The sequence below is a fragment of the Xiphophorus hellerii genome, chromosome 5, assembly GCF_003331165.1.
Source record: "Xiphophorus hellerii strain 12219 chromosome 5, Xiphophorus_hellerii-4.1, whole genome shotgun sequence".
Lineage (NCBI taxonomy): Eukaryota > Metazoa > Chordata > Actinopteri > Cyprinodontiformes > Poeciliidae > Xiphophorus > Xiphophorus hellerii.
Window position 1 is genome coordinate 260,480 of NC_045676.1, and position 17,185 is coordinate 277,664.

Below are 17,185 nucleotides of genomic sequence, written 5' to 3' on the forward strand. Positions count from 1 at the left end.
AAAAAGGAAGATTTCTTTGTCGTCCAGGGATATGGGGAACCATATTATCACTATTCATTGGATGTGCCTAACAGGCCTCCACACAACATTGCACAGACTCTTCTGGTGGAGGGGCGTAAAGCCATCTCTGCCCCGCAGGATCAAAGATCTCCTGAGAGTCTTCACATCACTCTTTGGGTTAAAACAACTCCGGGGCCTGATAAGAACTATGAAGCCAGGCTCAACAAGGTCACCCCGGCCAAGATAACAGTGACCTATCTGTACACTGACACAAAACACACCTCAGTGGCAGCAGTGAGCCTCCCAGAGGAATTAAAGTTTTTGAACAGAACATGGACACCTCCACATGTGTCCCTGTTTAAACATAAAAGTGAGCAGTGGGATAAATTGGGCAGGGTCGTTGAGGAAGGAGAAGCTGCTACTGATTGGGTGGCAACCTCCGCAAATGTGGCAACTAGTGCGTCTACTGGGTTAACTAGAAAAGCACTTTTTTGGACAGCATGGGTTCAAAAGGGGCAGCGTTTGCACTCTAGACAACACTGACATCTGTTGCTTACAGAAGAAGAGGAAGTTCTCTTAAAGGACATTCCTGATAAATTATGGTCCAAAGGACCCACGGATGTTGGCCTCGTGAAGGGAGCCTTGCCAGTGCAAGTCCGACCTAAAACTGAATATAGGCCAAAGGTGAAACAGTACCCTTTAAAAAAAGATGCACAGGAGGGTATAAAGCCAGTAATTCAAGACCTTATTGAGGCAGGAGTCGTAGTACGGTGTGACAATTCTCCGTGCAACACTCCTATTTTTCCTGTCAAAAAACAGCCCCCTTCTGTCGGATGGCGGATGGTTCAGGATTTACAAGCAGTAAACAATGCTGTAATCCAGAGGGCACCGTGTTTACCTGACCCACACACATTGTTGAATTCCCTTAGATCAGATGCAAAGGTATTCACTGTTGTAGACATCAGTAATGCCTTTTTCTCAGTACCTGTTGATAAGGAGAGTCAATTCTGGTTTGCCTTTACTTTTGAAGGGAACAGGTACACATATACCAGACTGCCCCAGGGCTACTGTGAAGGCCCTACAATCTACTCTCAAGTGATGAGTGCCAGTATGTCAACATTTCGACCCCCAGGAGGGAGCCAAGTTTTGTTATATGTAGATGATGTTTTATTAGCCTTTCCAAACATGGAAACCTGTAAGCAAGACACCTTAGCGCTTTTAAAACATTTAGCTGAAGAAGGTCATAAGGTCAATAAAAATAAACTCCAGCTATGTAAAGAAAAAGTAAAATATTTGGGTCATGATTTGAGTGCAGGGGGACGAACCATATTGGAGGATAAAAAAAAAAAAAAAAAAAAATTCTCCAAGCCCCCAAAACCACAAACAAAAAACAGATGATGTCCTTTTTAGGACTAACTAACTATTGTCGAACCTGGGTGCCCAATTATGCAGAACTTGTGGCTCCTTTAAGCAAATTGATGTATGAAAAAGATTTTAAAATGTCCTCTCCGCTGAGTTGGACAGATGAAGCAGAAGAGGCCCTTTGCAGAATAAAACAGGCCCTTGTGTCAAGCACCGCACTGTCTCTACCAAACTATAAAAAACCTTTTGTTCAAATGGTAGACTGTAGAGGTCATTTTATGACTTCTGTACTGGTTCAACAACCTGGTGATAAAATGGGACCAGTAGCATATTTCTCTTCTAAACTAGATAGTGTGGCGTGTGTTTGTAGATCTTGAATAAGTCCTGTTTTCCACCCTCGGGCTTCAACTTGAAGTGTTTCTGTTATATAATTGTTTAGTTTTTGTTTTGTTTTTTCCATTCTGTCTCATCCTGATGTAATGATTATTGTTTAAGGTATTTTAGGCTGCACCTACCAGCTATCGCAGATGTTCCCACATCTGTACATAAACACCTGGTTCAGCTCAGCTAAAGCTTTTTGTAGGATGGGAGAAGGAGTTTTTATGAATGTTTACAAATGACTATTAAAAATGGCTTTTTTGAGGTTTTCTTTGTGTTTTTAGACAGTTTCCTAACTTATCTCAGAAACAATCAAGTATACAAACAGTCAAAACTTTTGTATGCTCTTTTCTAAGCTGAAACTAAAGTTTAAAGTGCTTTCCTCTGCCTTTTGAGTTGTGATCATGTACTTAGTCCATCTGTGCATTTATCTGTAGTTTTGTTGCACATTGTTTTTGTTTTTCTCATTTCTTGATGTTTCGCAGATATGAAGGGCTACAAACTCATTACAAGAATTTTTAAGGGTTATTTATGAGGCATATGTAGTGATAAGTGAAGCACTGCCGTGGAATGAAGGCACACCTACCTCACAATATGTAACGTAGTGTGAGAAACACTGACCATCACTATTTACTTGATACATTTTATTGTATTGTAAAGGACCTAATAATGTGTGTATTTGTGAAATGGCCATATTCAGACTTGTTATGTTGTCAGAGGGGTTGGGTTGTTTAAAATTTAATCACAGAAATACTCGACGAGGGTTTTTTTGTTGATACTGATTTGTTTTCCTCTTTAAGTTCTGACCTTTGGTTCAAGAAAACATGCTAAAGGTTAATTGACAGGATTAAGACCTTCCACTCACCTTTCTGTAATATGCTTGCATACAGCTCTCAATGAAGAGCCAGATTGTTTTGCTGTGGTACATTTCTATTCAAAATCCTTTTTCTTTGGTCTTTAATGTTTTAATTTTCTGAGAAGCTAAAGTTTGGGTCTCTAGTAGCTGTAAAGAATCATTAAAACTGCCAGAAATAAACACTTTTACTGTTTTAAATCTTAGAAGTTTCACTTTTCCGTTAAATTTCTTAAATAACATTTTGATAGTTTAGGTTTGATGCACTTTTGATGAAATTGCGAGTAAATATGTTGTTTTTGTTTTTATTTATTTATTTATTTATTTATTTATTTTTTTGTGTGCGTTTTCATCAGGGAACGACTGTTGTATTGTGTAGTATGTATGGAACCAAGGCCTCTACTTCGTGTGACTCCAGCAACCATTACAAAACAATGTCTATTAGAAGTAATGACTAAGACTAATCCTAATAGCACCTGTGTGATTTATGATTCAATATTTCCCCTTACAGCTGCAGATGAAAAGAAACCTTTTCTTCTAAAGATAGCTCCGAGTAACTTCTCATGTGTAAATATAACAGGGTCTGGGAAAAGATTGGGAAATCTTTCAGACACCATGTGTACTGCTGTAATCAATGTAAACAATGACTTTAACCCTGTTTCTCGTGCAGATGTTGGTGGTGGTGCGGTGACGACAGACTTTTTGATAGATTACCTCGAAAGGTGACAGGGTTTTGTGCATTAGTCTCCTTACTGTTACCTGTGTCTGTCTATCCTATGTCCGCAAAAGATCTAATTCACACCTTATCTAGCATTTTGCCACAACAGTGGCATCATTTAGAGAAACGCGATCTAACATGGAAAAATTATGGTGATCCCACGTACATCGACGCCATCGGCGTCCCTCACGGTGTACCTGATGAATATAAATTGGTTGACCAAATTTCAGCTGGTTTTGAATCTTCAATTTGTTGGTGGTGTACGATAAACAAAAACGTAGACGGAATCAATTACATCCATTACAACGTGCAAAAACTGGGCAACTGGACACAGGCTGGTTTCGAGGCGGTGCACGAGCAGCTGGCCGCTACCTCACTGATGGCTTTCCAAAGCCGCATTGCTCTTGACAGGCTGCTAGCTGAAAAAGGGGGGGTGTGTGCTATCTTTGGAGGAAGGTGCTGCACATTTCTGCCAAACACAGCAGCTAACGGGAGCCTGACGAAGGCCATTGCGGGTCTCCGTACCTTTAATGGCAAAATGACAGAACTCTCTGGTGTGAATACTTCCATGTGGGATGCATGGATGGATGTTTTTGGGAGAGTACCGAACCCTTGTGTCCTCTGTCTTAGTATCAATTGCAGTCTTTGCTGTAATTTTAACCTTGTGTGGATGTTGTTGTATTCCTTGCCTGCGTTCCTTGTTTAACCGTCTCATTACCACAGCTATCTCTCCCATGGAAGACCAGAAGGCACAGATGTATCCTTTGTTAGCAAAACATCCTGAGCCTGACGAAGAATACTCTGATGACGACTCTCTTAACCTGTATCCAGACCCTAACCTGTGGGCTGAATATGATCCCTGAGTGTACGCATGTTTGCGTTCCTAAAAAATGAACTCCTGGCTGAAAATCGTTTGAAGTGGCTGCCTTTGGAGGGATGTGAGAATTAGAACAAATATGTGATAAACACGGGGGAATGTTAGGTGAAATGAATATATTATCATATATTTGTTGTTTCCTTTATAACAATAGTGTTTCATATTTGATGTTCCATGATTGTTTTCTTTTCTCTAAACATAAAGACTGTTTCTGTATGTTTTGATCTACTTTATCTCCGTCTTCACAAGAGGGCCTCCCTGAAGAGAAGCAGTGATAACCGTCCTCACCGGGTTCATTGCTCGCCAGGACTTCTTCTTCCTTTGAGCTGTTAGATAGCTGACGAATCGTCGCCTTGAAGATATACGACCTGTTCTGTTTTTACTCTGTGTTCTAATGCAAGATAACATGTGTTTAGTTAGTGATTGTCATTTAGCACTGCAACTAAAATGCTTTGTCCCCACCCCTTTAGAGTTGCAGTGCTCTCTGTGATAGGGACTCTGAAAGTAATAAAAAGAGAGGAGCGGACAAATGTGTTTCAGGGCGGTTGGAGATTTGTAACTGTAAACACATCTCTGTCCGTTCTCCTCGCGAGTACAAAAGAATCTAACTCTCTTGTCTTTTCTGTGTTGTTCAACTTGTCTTTAATAGGTGTCAAACCTGACACAGAGACATGTCCATCTGCAGTCTGTCTGACTGGGACAACCCGGCCTGATGCTGGAGCAGATTAGACAGTAACCTGAAGCCACCTCAACTCTACCTCTCACTGCTGTAGCCAACAGGTAAAGGTCAGCTAAGGTTTATGTAGTACCCTGGTTTTAGACCCAGTCTGCATCGGACCTGGATCCAGGTGTGCTTACCTGGCCTTAGCCAGCCTCTCTCCTTTCTTCCAATCCCAGATGACAATGGAGTGGAACTCATCGATTCCCACCGAGACTAAACTCTTTCCATCCGCTGGGACAGACAGAGACAAAAGGACACATTAGGGTTGGAGATGGACCAGCAGGAGGTTTCAGATGTCCCAGCCAGGGTCTCCAGGACAACTCCGAGGAACCCTACAGACTGCAGGCTGGTACCGCTGGATGATGCTCATCAAAGTAGAGCTGAGCTGTGATTGGTTCAGGAGGTGGAGGTGAGGTTACTGAAGCCACCTGCTGGTGAAGGTTTCATGGACAAGGACTGCTGGGCTACAGACCGCCCAGGACCTGGATGACCTGAACACTGGGAGTTCTAGGGCCGGCTGGTTGGTTCTGTTCATCACCTTCATGGACTGCATGTGATGGTGCCACCAGGAACCTGATGGTCCCCAGGTCATATGGTTTGGTTTTATTCTTGGCTATTCACTGAGTAATAAGATCCAACTAAAGATGTCCTCCAAACACTGAATGGACATGTCCATGGAGATCTTTTCAGTAAATTCTGGATGAAAATGTTTTAGCCTTAATGTCCAAATTCATTAAGGCTAAAAAATTCAAACAAAGTCTGAATTGGTTGTTCTGTTTCATCACATTTCAACACCAGAAGAAGTTTTCATTCACCTTTTCACTAGTTGAGACGGTCAGGACCTGTCCCACTGGATGGAAATGTTCGGTTTACTGGACATTATATGATCTCTACGTTTGATTGGAGGAACTCCAGATGAGGTGGAAGAGTTTGTGGGGAGATTTGACTGACCTGTGAAGTCCAGAGCACAGATTCCTTTGCTGTGGTGACCTTTGACCAAAGACAGGCACTTCAAGGTTTGGATGTCCCAGATGTGGATGGCTGGGTCTCTGCCCACCTAATGACAGAGACGGCCAATTAGAAACCCTAAAAATGTGTCCCAAAACGAGCTGCTCTATGATTGGTTGGGTGTACCTGGGCAGATGCGACGTAGTCTTTGAGAGGGTGAACGGCGAGGCTGAGGATGTCGTCGTCGTGTCCGAGGTAAAAGCGCTGACTGTGCTGCACCCGGTGGTAGACGACAGCGACTGCGGCCACATGGAACACCACCTCCCCCGTCTGGGTGTAGAACAGGTTGTTGCGACAGTCAAAGCCACGGTACCTGCAGCCAACAGGAAGTAGGAAGTCACAGTGGGTGTGATGAGCAGCTCATTAAAGCTGCTGGCGTTCTAAAAACTGCTCTTAATATGGGTCTAAATGTGAGCTAATGAAGGAAACTTTGTGGATTATCAGCTCCAGTCAACCTTTTTCTCTCTCTAAGGTGTTCAGGTGAGTCTGGTTTACCTGTAGTCCCTTCATCATAGAGTTTAAATCAGCAAAATAACACAAAGGCAGAGAGATTACCTGTTGTATCTGATTTAAACCTCAGAAAGATGAGCGGACATGAACAAACTGTTACTTCAAAGAGAACGTCTCTATATTTTGCTCAAAAGGTCTAAATCTGGTTCCAGCTCCAGTCCTTCAGAGCTGCAGGTCTGGTTGCTGGTGAGAGAACTCAGGTTTGCATCAGAAAGCTGTAGGATCTTAGCTCTCCTTACTGGAGTTGAAGACCTCTAATCTAAGCTGAGGTAGAGATCGTTGGCTAACACTGACCCATGTAGACCGAAGCTCATGTAGACCCTTTGCAACTACGTCACCTAATCATGTTGCGCCCTTCACTGCCATGTCATTGGAAGTGAGGAACAGGAGTACTGATTGTTTTCCCAAATTGTTTATGCCAGATTAGCCATGTCTTCTACTGGTTCAAGTTAAGCTAACTAATTTTAGTTACTTATGAATGTTAATCTTCTTACCTTGTAAAAAGTGTTTACAAACAAGGGCAACCTGGTGTATTCACTCATGGCTGCTATCCATCGCCATCTTCTTTCCTTGCCAAAAGGCTTACAGTGACATGACAAGTTTGGTTTGTGTCCTTATCGGTTTGTGCAGGAAAAATGCTCAGCACCTTACGGCCATTTCACCAGTGAATCAGCAAAATAAAAGTGATATTAGGCGGCCAACTGTATGGTTTGGACAAACTTTAAAGGAGTTAAAGCATGCCTAGATTGTTTTGCTGTCCGTCATGGCGGAGTGGGCCGCTTTCTGAAGAATGTTATGTCAGGTGCAAAGGGTCAATAAACCTTGCTCGCATAGAACTGACACAGTTTGACTGCTTAAACTTTTTTACCCGTGAACGAACTGTAGACGAAGCCCCTCCTCTGGTGCTTTCTGTCTCTTCAAGGAACCAATTAGCTTCTTCTTGAGCTGTGGCAGATCCTCCTTGTACACCTGGAGAACGAAACTGGTGGGTCAGACACATAGACAAGTCATAGAAAGGTAAACGCTGTTTGTTCCTTTCTCACCTGGCGATCATAGTTGGTCTGAGCTTCCTGCTCGATGTCCGAGTCGAGCTCTGGAACGTCGGACACATCTGAATCTGACTCGCCACTGTTGGAGTCGGCGTACCCCTCTGAGAAACCAAGACCAGAAAATAACAACATGCTCCCTTCAGGGCGCTGAGATCCTACAGATGGTTCTGTCTGTGGTTCTGACGGGTCCTTTTGGTCTCAGTGTACTCAACTTTCATGGATCCTTTGATCAGTAGGAGAGATAACGGTTTAATCTACCTTGAAGAAGCGGCTCCAGAACACCGTTCATTACACCTTCAGGAAGGAACCTCCATTGGAAGACCGCGTGGTCGGCGCCACCGGTACTGATGACCCACTGGAGGTCATTAGACCAGCGAACATTGGTCACATGGGCAGAGTGACCGATGTACTTCTTAAACTTGGCCCCTGTGGCAGGAAGCAGTTGTTAGAAACTCATGTGTTCATTCAGGAAATAGCCCAGAAAAATCAGAACCAGGTCTAAAAACTCTGTCAAACCTTGAGTTGCCAAATGTTCCTGTTTGAAGGAAGATACAAACCTTTCTTCAGGCAGGGGAATCTAAAGAGCTTGATGAGACCCAGATCATCCCCGGTCACCAGCACAGCACTGCTGTAGTTGGCATGCACTGAGTTCATATTGGTCACATTGGAGTACTTGGGCCAGATTCCGTTCACCTCTGGCCCGATGGTACCGGTCCAGGTCATCCAGTGGATCCCCTTTGCTTCTTCTTTAGGAACAAGTTTTCCTGCTGCAAGACCAGAACACACACACCCAAAACCAACCCTCGGTTCAAACAACTGGGATGCAACTAGGGTTTTAAAACATGTTATACCAGCTGTAACAATCTGCCGGGTTCAAGATTTGTCAGACTTCTTTAAACTATACCTGACCACTTAGGACTCTGAGATCCAAACCTGGCATCCTGTAGAAGAGCCGCTCGCCAGCGCCGTCGTTGGTCTGCAAGAAGCGGCTGTCGACAGACCAATCCAGATGGGTGATGAAGGAGGTGGAGCGGCTGCACTCTCCCACCTTCTTGAAGCGCTGAGCAACGGCGTAGATGTCCACCAAGCCGTCGTTAGAGCCTACCGCCAAGAAGGAGCTATCTGGAGAGAACTTCAGCTCATGGATGACCTCCTTCCTGTCCTTAATATGCACAACCTCGGTCATGTCCCTGCAGAGGAGGAGGTTTTACCGACCATTAAACCCACCTTGCCTTTGCAGCTAATGAAGCTGGTGAGGCAGCAGTAACTCTAGAGACAAATGAGTGAGAGCACCTGACTCGCAACACGGTGAACGAACCGTCCCTCATACCAAGAGCGAGCTGGGAGCCGTCATTATTGAAGGACACACTCCTAACCGACTCCTCCATGTTGCAGCGTGCCAGCAGAGTGTGGTCTGGTAGACTCCACAGCCTGACACAGATAAGACGAACAGGTGAGACCCAGATGGGGTTAAATCAGACAAGGGAAGACAACGGTGGAGAGTTTTAGTTCAAACCAACCTGACTGAGCGGTCGTCACTCCCGGTGACAGCCACTGGCTGTTTGGGGTGCACGTCCAGCGCCCAGAGCTCACCCTCACTGTGACCCTGCATCAGCAGAACTGGCTTGTCCCGGTCGCGAACCATCACCTCAAAAATCTCACTGTCCTGAGTCCCAGCCAGAATCCGGTCTGCTTTCCAGCAAACGCTGCGAACTGACAGTCCTGGAAAAAGAAAACACCAGTTATTGAAACCAATCTAATGGTGGGTTATACCCGGAACCAGACCAGTCCCTGGGTACACCTGGGTACCGTGGGACTGACCTGACGCTAGGATGGGGGCTGCCCTTGGATATACGTGGAACCAGTGTACTCAAAGTACATGTACAGGGGTTGGACAATGAAACTGAAACACCTGGTTTTAGACCACAATAACTTATTAGCATGGTGTAGGGCCTCCTTTTGCGGCCAATACAGCGTCAATTCGTCTTGGGAATGACATATACAAGTCCTGCACAGTGGTCAGAGGGATTTTAAGCCATTCTTCTTGCAGGATAGCGGCCAGGTCACGACGTGATGCTGGTGGAGGAAAATGTTTCCTGACTCGCTCCTCCAAAACACCCCAAAGTGGCTCAATAATATTTAGATCTGGTGACTGTCCAGGCCATGGGAGATGTTCAACTTCACTTTCATGTTCATCAAACCAATCTTTCACCAGCCTTGCTGTGTGTATTGGTGCATTGTCATCCTGATACACGGCACCTCCTTCAGGATACAATGCTTGAACCAGAATGGTTCGGTAGTCCTTGGCAGTGACGCGCCCATCTAGCACAAGTATGGGGCCAAGGGAATGCCATGATATGGCAGCCCAAACCATCACTGATCCACCCCCATGCTTCACTCTGGGCATGCAACAGTCTGGGTGGTACGCTTCTTTGGGGCTTCTCTACACCGCAACTCTCCCGGATGTGGGGAAAACAGTAAAGGTGGACTCATCAGAGAACAATACATGTTTCACATTGTCCACAGCCCAAGATTTGCGCTCCTTGCACCATTGAAACCGACGTTTGGCATTGGCACGAGTGACCAAAGGTTTGGCTATAGCAGCCCGGCCGTGTACATTGACCCTGTGGAGCTCCCGACGGACAGTTTTGGTGGAAACAGGAGAGTTGAGGTGCACATTTAATTCTGCCGTGATTTGGGCAGCCGTGGTTTTATTTTTTGGATACAATCCGGGTTAGCACCCGAACATCCCTTTCAGACAGCTTCCTCTTGCGTCCACAGTTAATCCTGTTGGATGTGGTTCGTCCTTCTTGGTGGTATGCTGACATTACCCTGGATACCGTGGCTCTTGATACATCACAAAGACTTGCTGTCTTGGTCACAGATGCGCCAGCAAGACGTGCACCAACAATTTGTCCTCTTTTGAACTCTGGTATGTCACCCATAATATTGTGTCCATTGCAATATTTTGAGCAAAACTAGGCTCTTACCCTGCTAATTGGACCTTCACACTCTGCTCTTATTGGTTCAATGTGCAATTAATGAAGATTGGTCACCAGGCTGGTCCAATTTAGCCATGAAACCTCCCACACTAAAATGAGAGGTGTTTCAGTTTCATTGTCCAACCCCTGTAGGTTCCTGAGTACATCTGGAGCCAGACTGACCTAGGTACACCTGTGTTCTATTTGTGACTAAATTTCAGCGGGTGACCCTAACCCTACCAACCACAGGATAAAGTGACAGCATCTCCACACCTTTGTAGCCCTGCTCGGCCTCCCTCAAGTCAATCTTGGTGATTGGTTTGAAGTCCACATCCCACAGTCTGATGCAGCCGTCGCGTCCTCCAGTGGCGAACCCTTCCTCACAGGCGTGCATGCTGAAGATTCCTGCCTGCACAGTGAAGCACGAAACAATTCAGCGTTTAGAAACAAGCTGGCTCTGCTCTAAAGATGTTGGAGTGTTAGTTGGCACCCCATGTGCAGCCTGGACGGTCCGGATCAGCGTGATTCCTTTCCATACGTAGATGTCTCCGTTCAGAGCTCCAGAGTAGGTCAGCTCATCTTTGGCTGCAGAGACACACAGGATGGTCTGTAGGTCGCCCGTCTTCCCAAAGATGCCTCGCTTCGGAGTCAGAGCGTTTCCACACAGAGTCCAGAACTGAAGTCAGGGGAGAGAACACCTTCAGAACCGGAAACCTGCCTTAGATACTCAAACTCACAAACAAAGTCGGACCCAGTGACCTCCCTGCTGCACTGACTCGCATCTGGTTATTACCTGGATTTTACCACAAACATCAGGACTCAACTGGACTCCAGTTAAGTCCTGGAGTCCAGTTGGGTTGAATTAGAATGAACTGGATTGGTTCTAGTCGAATTCGGACCGTTCTGAAGTCTATAACTGGTTCTTAGCCAAAACCTTTTTATTCTGTCTGTCTGACATTAAATCAGGCTAAATGGTTCCTGGTTCAGGTCAGTGGGAATTACTAGAATGAGTTCTCTCTGCTAAAGGTCAGATGATGATGACATGGGTTTTTAAGCTTCTGACTGGTTGACCTACAACTTCTGAATGAAGTGGAGAAACAGCCTGAAAGTCTCTGCCTCCTTGTGTGACATCATGGAAAATTTAAAAAAATCAGCCCAAATATCAGGAACAGAACCAGAACCTTCCCCAGTCTGGTTCTTCATTGGGTCCAGAGAGTTGAAGGTTCAAAGTTTATCTGTTCAAAAAGTTACATCCAAGTATGAACATCATGGAGATGGCCAGCCATGAAGGAGACCGGTTCTGTGGCCCAGAGATGGAGCGGTTGGACCTTGTGAAGATGCTGCTGAAGCTAGCAGAGAGTCATTATCCCCAAAGAAACAAGTCCTGTACCAATGTGTGCTGTGAGGCCACTCAGCGTGGAAGAACCCGTGAAAACTGGAAAGCGCTTAAGCCTGAGAACATCATCCCAGAGGAGGGGAAGCATCATGGTGAGGAGCTGTTTTACTGCAGGAGGGACCGGTGCGCTTCACAAAATAGGCAACATCACGAGAAAACATTGAAGTAACATTTAAGTTAAAGCTTGGACACAGACGGGTCTTCCAGATTCACAATGTCCCTCAACAGAGCAGCAGATTAGATACAAAATGACTGAAGGACAACAAAGTGTTGTGGAAGCGTAGTCATGGAATTAAAGGCAATTTAACCAAATCCAGAGGAAACAGCAGGAAGATCTGTCAGCAGACAGAAGTCTAACCTCTAACTCAGGTGTTTAGTCCAATTCATGTCAGAGCCAATAAAAAGGTTTAACACTTTAATCTCTTCTGGAAGTTTTCATCAACACTGAAAGATGATTCATGACGTGTGAGCTGCAGATCCACTGCGACCCTGTGGGGGCGCTGTCTCACCTTGATGTGTTTGACTCCACAGCTGACCAGGCGGCTGGTCTGGAACGGATCCCAGCACACGTCAAAGATCTGTGGGAGGAGCAGAGCAGAGGTTAGGCACCCAACGGTTTCCAGAACCTGTAAACTTCCTCGGTCCTACTCTGTCCGAGTGCCCGGTTGCCATGGCGACGACCCGCCCTCTTCTCCAGTCCCAGATGCACACCGTGTTCTTGGCGTCCAGTCCGACTGAGGCCAATCGCTATGACGACAGACATGAACCACGCAGGTGAGGCGACCTGAGGGCAGCTTCGGTCATAATTATTATTCATCCTCTGGACTCCGCCCCTCACGGAGAGGGGGCGTGGCTTTACCTGTCCGTCTGAGTCAAAGGCAAGGCAGGCGACTCCGTGGCTGTGGACGTCCCTCAGGATAGAGACGGTCTGCATGGCGTAGGTGTCCCAGATGCAGATGTACGGGTCTTTCCCCACCTGACCCGTCGCCACCTGGATCTTATCCGGGTGGATGGCCAGGCTGCGGACAGAACGAGTCACTAAACCCACGTTTATCTGAACAGAACCACGTCCTGACAAGTAATTCATCTTCTCTCCACTAGAGGCAGCGTGGAGGCGTTTCAGTGACCCGATCGGTCCGCCGATTCCAACAGGGACAGAGAGTGTGTGTTCACTGGCATAACACACACACACACACACACACACACACCCACACACACACACACACACACACACACACCTATCCTTATGGGGACATTTCTTTACACCTTTAGCCTAACCCTCCCTGCAGTGACCTTCTGACCCGTTGACCGTGTGTTCTGGTTCTATCAGAGGCAGATGTTCTGCCGCACCGCTCACATGGAAAATGTGGCAGCCAATCACAGCCCAGCACAGGTCTGCATCAGCCGCTGTCTGAGTGATGACGTCAGACCCAGAACAGGCTGCGTTCTGATAGGCTGGCGTCTGATTGGCTGGTTGACATGCATGGATGGTTGGATGAACAGATGGATGTGGATGGATGATGAACTCTGACCCGTTCATCCAACCGCCTGTCCTGCACTAATCTAGGCGTGGTTGCGTTGGGCCCCGCCCCTCACCTGATGATGTCATCGTTGTGACCCAGGTAAAACTTCTGGGTGTGCTCGCGGGTGTTGTAGACCACGCCCACCCCGGCCACAAAGTAGACCAGCTCCTTCCCCGCCGTGTAGAACAGGTTGTTCCGGCACTGGTGGCCCCGGTATCCGTGGACCCACTCCAGCCGCAGCTGGCAGCGCGGCGCAGTTTTATCCGACATCCCGCTCTGCTGCTAAGGATGCTGGGAGCACTAGTCCCTCTCTGCAGTGCTTCTAACTGAGCAACCTCCAACTACACTTCCCATAATGCCATTCTGCAGCCTCCTGATTGAAGCAAACGCAGCAACGGTCAGCAAATCGTCCCATAAAAAGCAGATTGTTCCTTCAGGCTGCCTCCATCATGGCCGCCAACATGGCCGCCAACATGGTTTCTAGTCCAGAAGATCAAACCTCAGCTGGTCCTGCTGTGAACTGATTCCTTGTTTCTGATTGGATGGAAAGTTTCTTCATATTAAAAAAAAAAAAAAAAACTATAAAATGATCCGATTCTGTAGATAACTGTTCGTGAATCGAGGAAGAATCAGAGTATTTCTGTGTATTTATTGATGATGAAAACAGGAATCATATTTTATTCCTGATGTTCAGCACCGCAGCTGTTTCAATATCTGCTATTAATCTGATCTGAATCCAGTTCGGATCAAAATCAGTTCAAACCCGCAGAACCGGGTCCTTTAAAGATCCGGTTGAACCTGGCAGAGTCCAGCGGCTCTCTGAACTGTTCCTGGGTCGGTGATGCGGATCGGTTCAGCCCACCGGGTCTAGGGATCAGCTGCGGATCCGAACCCGACCAGAACACAAGATTAATTCCACTGATGAGTCCGCGAAGGCTGGAATCAGAGAAAATCCCCCCGCCGTCTGCTCAGCGTCAAATCCGCAGATTACAGAACCAATCTGAACCAGCAGCCCCGAACCGGCACCGCGGCCCGCAGCGAAAGGTCCTGCTGGAGCAGGCCGCCCGACAGGCACCGGCGGCGGGTCCGAAGGCCACGGAGAGCCGCTGGACCCAAAAACAGGAGCAGAATGGGAATACTAACGGGAATCTCAGGAACCGCTGAGCGAGTCAGGTTGGAACACTGGGACAGGGACTTCCTGTGGGAACTTCAAAATAAAAGCAGCTGAAACTGTCCATGATCTCACCACCATCTGGACCTCCAGCCAATCCACAGAACCTATCAGAACCGAGCAGGACTTTGACTGGGTAAAAGGTCATTAGAACCCAGAATCGGATCAGGTCTGACTACATCTGTCACCTGAAACAGCTGTCGGAGTGATGCATTGTGGGACGAGTAGGTGGTTCGGAAAAAGTCCAGGCTTCTGAATCAGAACCAGAGTCTGGACCGAACCGAGTGTTCCAGAACCCTCCGAGCCTGAACAGCCGCCTCACAGCAGACTTTTATTCCGAAGGCGAAGCTCCAACTTCCGGTCTGTCTGACTCTACCTGCGCGCGCTGACAGCGCAGGTGCGGTTTTAGCGCATCAGACTCAGCTCTGCGCGGTGAATTCTGGGAGCTGCAGTGTTTAATACTAATTACTAAATATGTTTCAGAATTTCACATTTACAGCTAATAATTGTGGTTAGTAAAGCACATAAAATAAAAACTCAAATATAAAGGAGTAAATAAAACGTATTAAAAGTATTTTCCCACAGAAAACAGTGACAGTTTGTAGCTTCATTCTTATTACAAACCAGATCATCTGTAGATCTGACATATTGGAACTAAGCTGTCATATTTCCATGTTTTTTTTTTAAATCAAGCTTTCCCTGTTTTATGGTTTGCTGTTCCCCAAGATCTGCTGAACTAAATTCATTTTCTATTCTTTTTCTTCTGTTTGACAAAACAAAGATTTAAACTTGAACTTAAACAACTTGAAAAGATACAATTTCACAAATAAAGAACAAAAAAACATTATAAAATATGCTTTTTAATTTGTTTGAACTTGTAAAGTCAGACAAAAATCTGAAATACTATAAAGTTTGTGTTTGGAGAAAATATTCAGTTTAACTGAGAAAAAACTTTAACAAGAAAGAAATTCAAGAAAAAAGGCTGAATTATTGAGAAAATGTTTAATATCAGAAAGAAAAGTCACAATATAATAATTTATATGGAAAAACTCAAACATGATGATGAAGGAAAATATTTTTGAGAAAATTAACTGAAAAAGTAAAAAGGTGAGAAAAAAATCAGAATATTTGGAATTAAAATGATGGAAAAATAAGCAAGAAAACATGGTGTGATGAAATGACATCACAGAACAGGAAGTGAGGTCATAGTTTAAAAGCTTTAATGAGTTGGCAGCTTTAACAGGTGCAGCTTCATACATGAGAAAAGCTTTAAATAGGTCATTCCTAACGATGCAGCTCAGATTGTGCAGAAACACGAACTTCCATACATGTTCGCTACGTTACGATGCGCGGCGCGGAACCATAGAAGAAGAAGACGGTCGGTCAGGTGAGCTTACGTGAAACATGCAGGTGAACGTTTAACTCCAAAGCTGTAAAAAGTTGGTCCAGTTTCTCCTTCAGAACCGAAGAACAACGAAAATACAAAAACAAGTTCAGGAAAATCCGAACCGGAGCGGCTGGTCCCGCCCAGGTCAGGCGGACCAATCACAGCGCCCGCAGGCCCACCATCAACCAATCAGGGGGCAGAGAGGCCATCTGCGTTCCAAAGAGAAACACAACACAATCAGAACCATTCGGAACCAACAACCGGGTCGACGCTGGCGACACGCTCATCAGCTGTCCACCTCTACCATTGGTCGGTCACTGTGACATCATCAGTGACATCATTAGCACACCGGAGTTTACTAATGGTGGTTCTGGTTTGTCCGATCAGCGGACCTGTTCTGATCAGAGACGGGTCCAGATCTGTACTGGACCTAGCAGAACCAGAGTTTGGACCTGGTTCTGGGTGGGTTTTCTTGCAGAAGCAGTTTTATATCCCAGCCTCTCTGGTTCTGGAGCAGAACCAGCTTCAGAACCTGGTCTGGACTAGAACCAGCGATGGGTCTGGGTTCGGGATTGGTTGAGCAGAACCAGATTTAAATCCTGGTCTGGGGTCCGGTTTGGGAAAAAAAAGTTTGGGATTTTGGTCTTGGGTATGTTCTGGACCGGTTCTGTAGAACAGGTGAACAGCTGATGAATGTTTCAGGAAGTTCTGGATGTGCAGTTTGGGTCTCAGGGAAGCAGGAGCTGAGAGGCAACGCTCTGAAGCGGGTCGAGTCGGGTCTGGTACGGTCGAGTTGGGTCGGGTCTGGTCTGGTCAGGTCAGGTCGGGTGCTTGCTGCTTCGCGGGTCCTCCGGCGCCCCCTGTGGTTCTTCTTCTACTGTTTCTTCTTGCTGAACAGGCTGAAGCGTTTCTCCTTGTCCCGTTTCCCCGGGCTCGACTCGGCGGGCAGCGACACGCTGGCCGGGAGCGTCTGCGCGCGCCCGGAGGGCGGCGTGCCCGGGGCGGCGCCGGGGGCGGGGCGCTCAGCGCTCAGCACGGCCTGGATCCACGAGCTCATCTCCTCCTGCAGGGGGCGACAGAGGACAGCGGGTCACATCGAGCCGCAGCTGGAGGACGGATCCGGTTGTTGATCAGAACCACGGGGACCCGTTCATCAGAACCAGTTAGAACCCTCCAAACATTTTTCTGGAAAGCCGGCTGGTTGGACCGATCCCGGTCCGCTTCCTGTTTCTAGTGCAGCTTCAGGGATAC

The 17,185-nt window shown here is 46.5% G+C and overlaps 2 protein-coding genes across 5 annotated transcripts in view; both read right to left on the reverse strand.

Annotated features, from left to right (window-relative positions):
* The window catches only part of LOC116720088 (echinoderm microtubule-associated protein-like 6), a 30,348-nt gene extending 15,686 nt beyond the window's left edge, over window positions 1-14,662 (reverse strand). The window contains exons 1-16 of one of the 2 annotated variants that reach the window (XM_032563134.1): window positions 13,450-14,662; window positions 12,713-12,872; window positions 12,502-12,600; window positions 12,363-12,431; window positions 10,948-11,133; window positions 10,731-10,866; window positions 8,997-9,198; window positions 8,770-8,907; window positions 8,410-8,666; window positions 8,034-8,243; window positions 7,735-7,902; window positions 7,471-7,577; window positions 7,296-7,396; window positions 6,044-6,230; window positions 5,861-5,966; window positions 5,047-5,140 (exon numbers count right to left, since the gene is read on the reverse strand). In XM_032563134.1, coding sequence (XP_032419025.1) covers window positions 5,047-5,140; window positions 5,861-5,966; window positions 6,044-6,230; window positions 7,296-7,396; window positions 7,471-7,577; window positions 7,735-7,902; window positions 8,034-8,243; window positions 8,410-8,666; window positions 8,770-8,907; window positions 8,997-9,198; window positions 10,731-10,866; window positions 10,948-11,133; window positions 12,363-12,431; window positions 12,502-12,600; window positions 12,713-12,872; window positions 13,450-13,646 — 2,417 coding nt within the window. In that variant the 5' untranslated portion in view covers window positions 13,647-14,662. The remainder of the gene's footprint in view (window positions 1-5,046; window positions 5,141-5,860; window positions 5,967-6,043; window positions 6,231-7,295; window positions 7,397-7,470; window positions 7,578-7,734; window positions 7,903-8,033; window positions 8,244-8,409; window positions 8,667-8,769; window positions 8,908-8,996; window positions 9,199-10,730; window positions 10,867-10,947; window positions 11,134-12,362; window positions 12,432-12,501; window positions 12,601-12,712; window positions 12,873-13,449) is intronic. The other variant, XM_032563135.1, reaches the window with a different exon arrangement.
* Window positions 14,663-15,745: 1,083 nt separating this feature from the next.
* LOC116720086 (spectrin beta chain, non-erythrocytic 1-like) overlaps window positions 15,746-17,185 on the reverse strand; it is a 31,666-nt gene continuing 30,226 nt past the window's right edge. For 2 of the 3 annotated variants that reach the window (XM_032563118.1, XM_032563120.1), the window contains one exon: window positions 15,746-16,997. In XM_032563118.1, the coding sequence (XP_032419009.1) occupies window positions 16,809-16,997 (189 nt within the window). In that variant the 3' untranslated portion in view covers window positions 15,746-16,808. The remainder of the gene's footprint in view (window positions 16,998-17,185) is intronic. The other variant, XM_032563119.1, reaches the window with a different exon arrangement.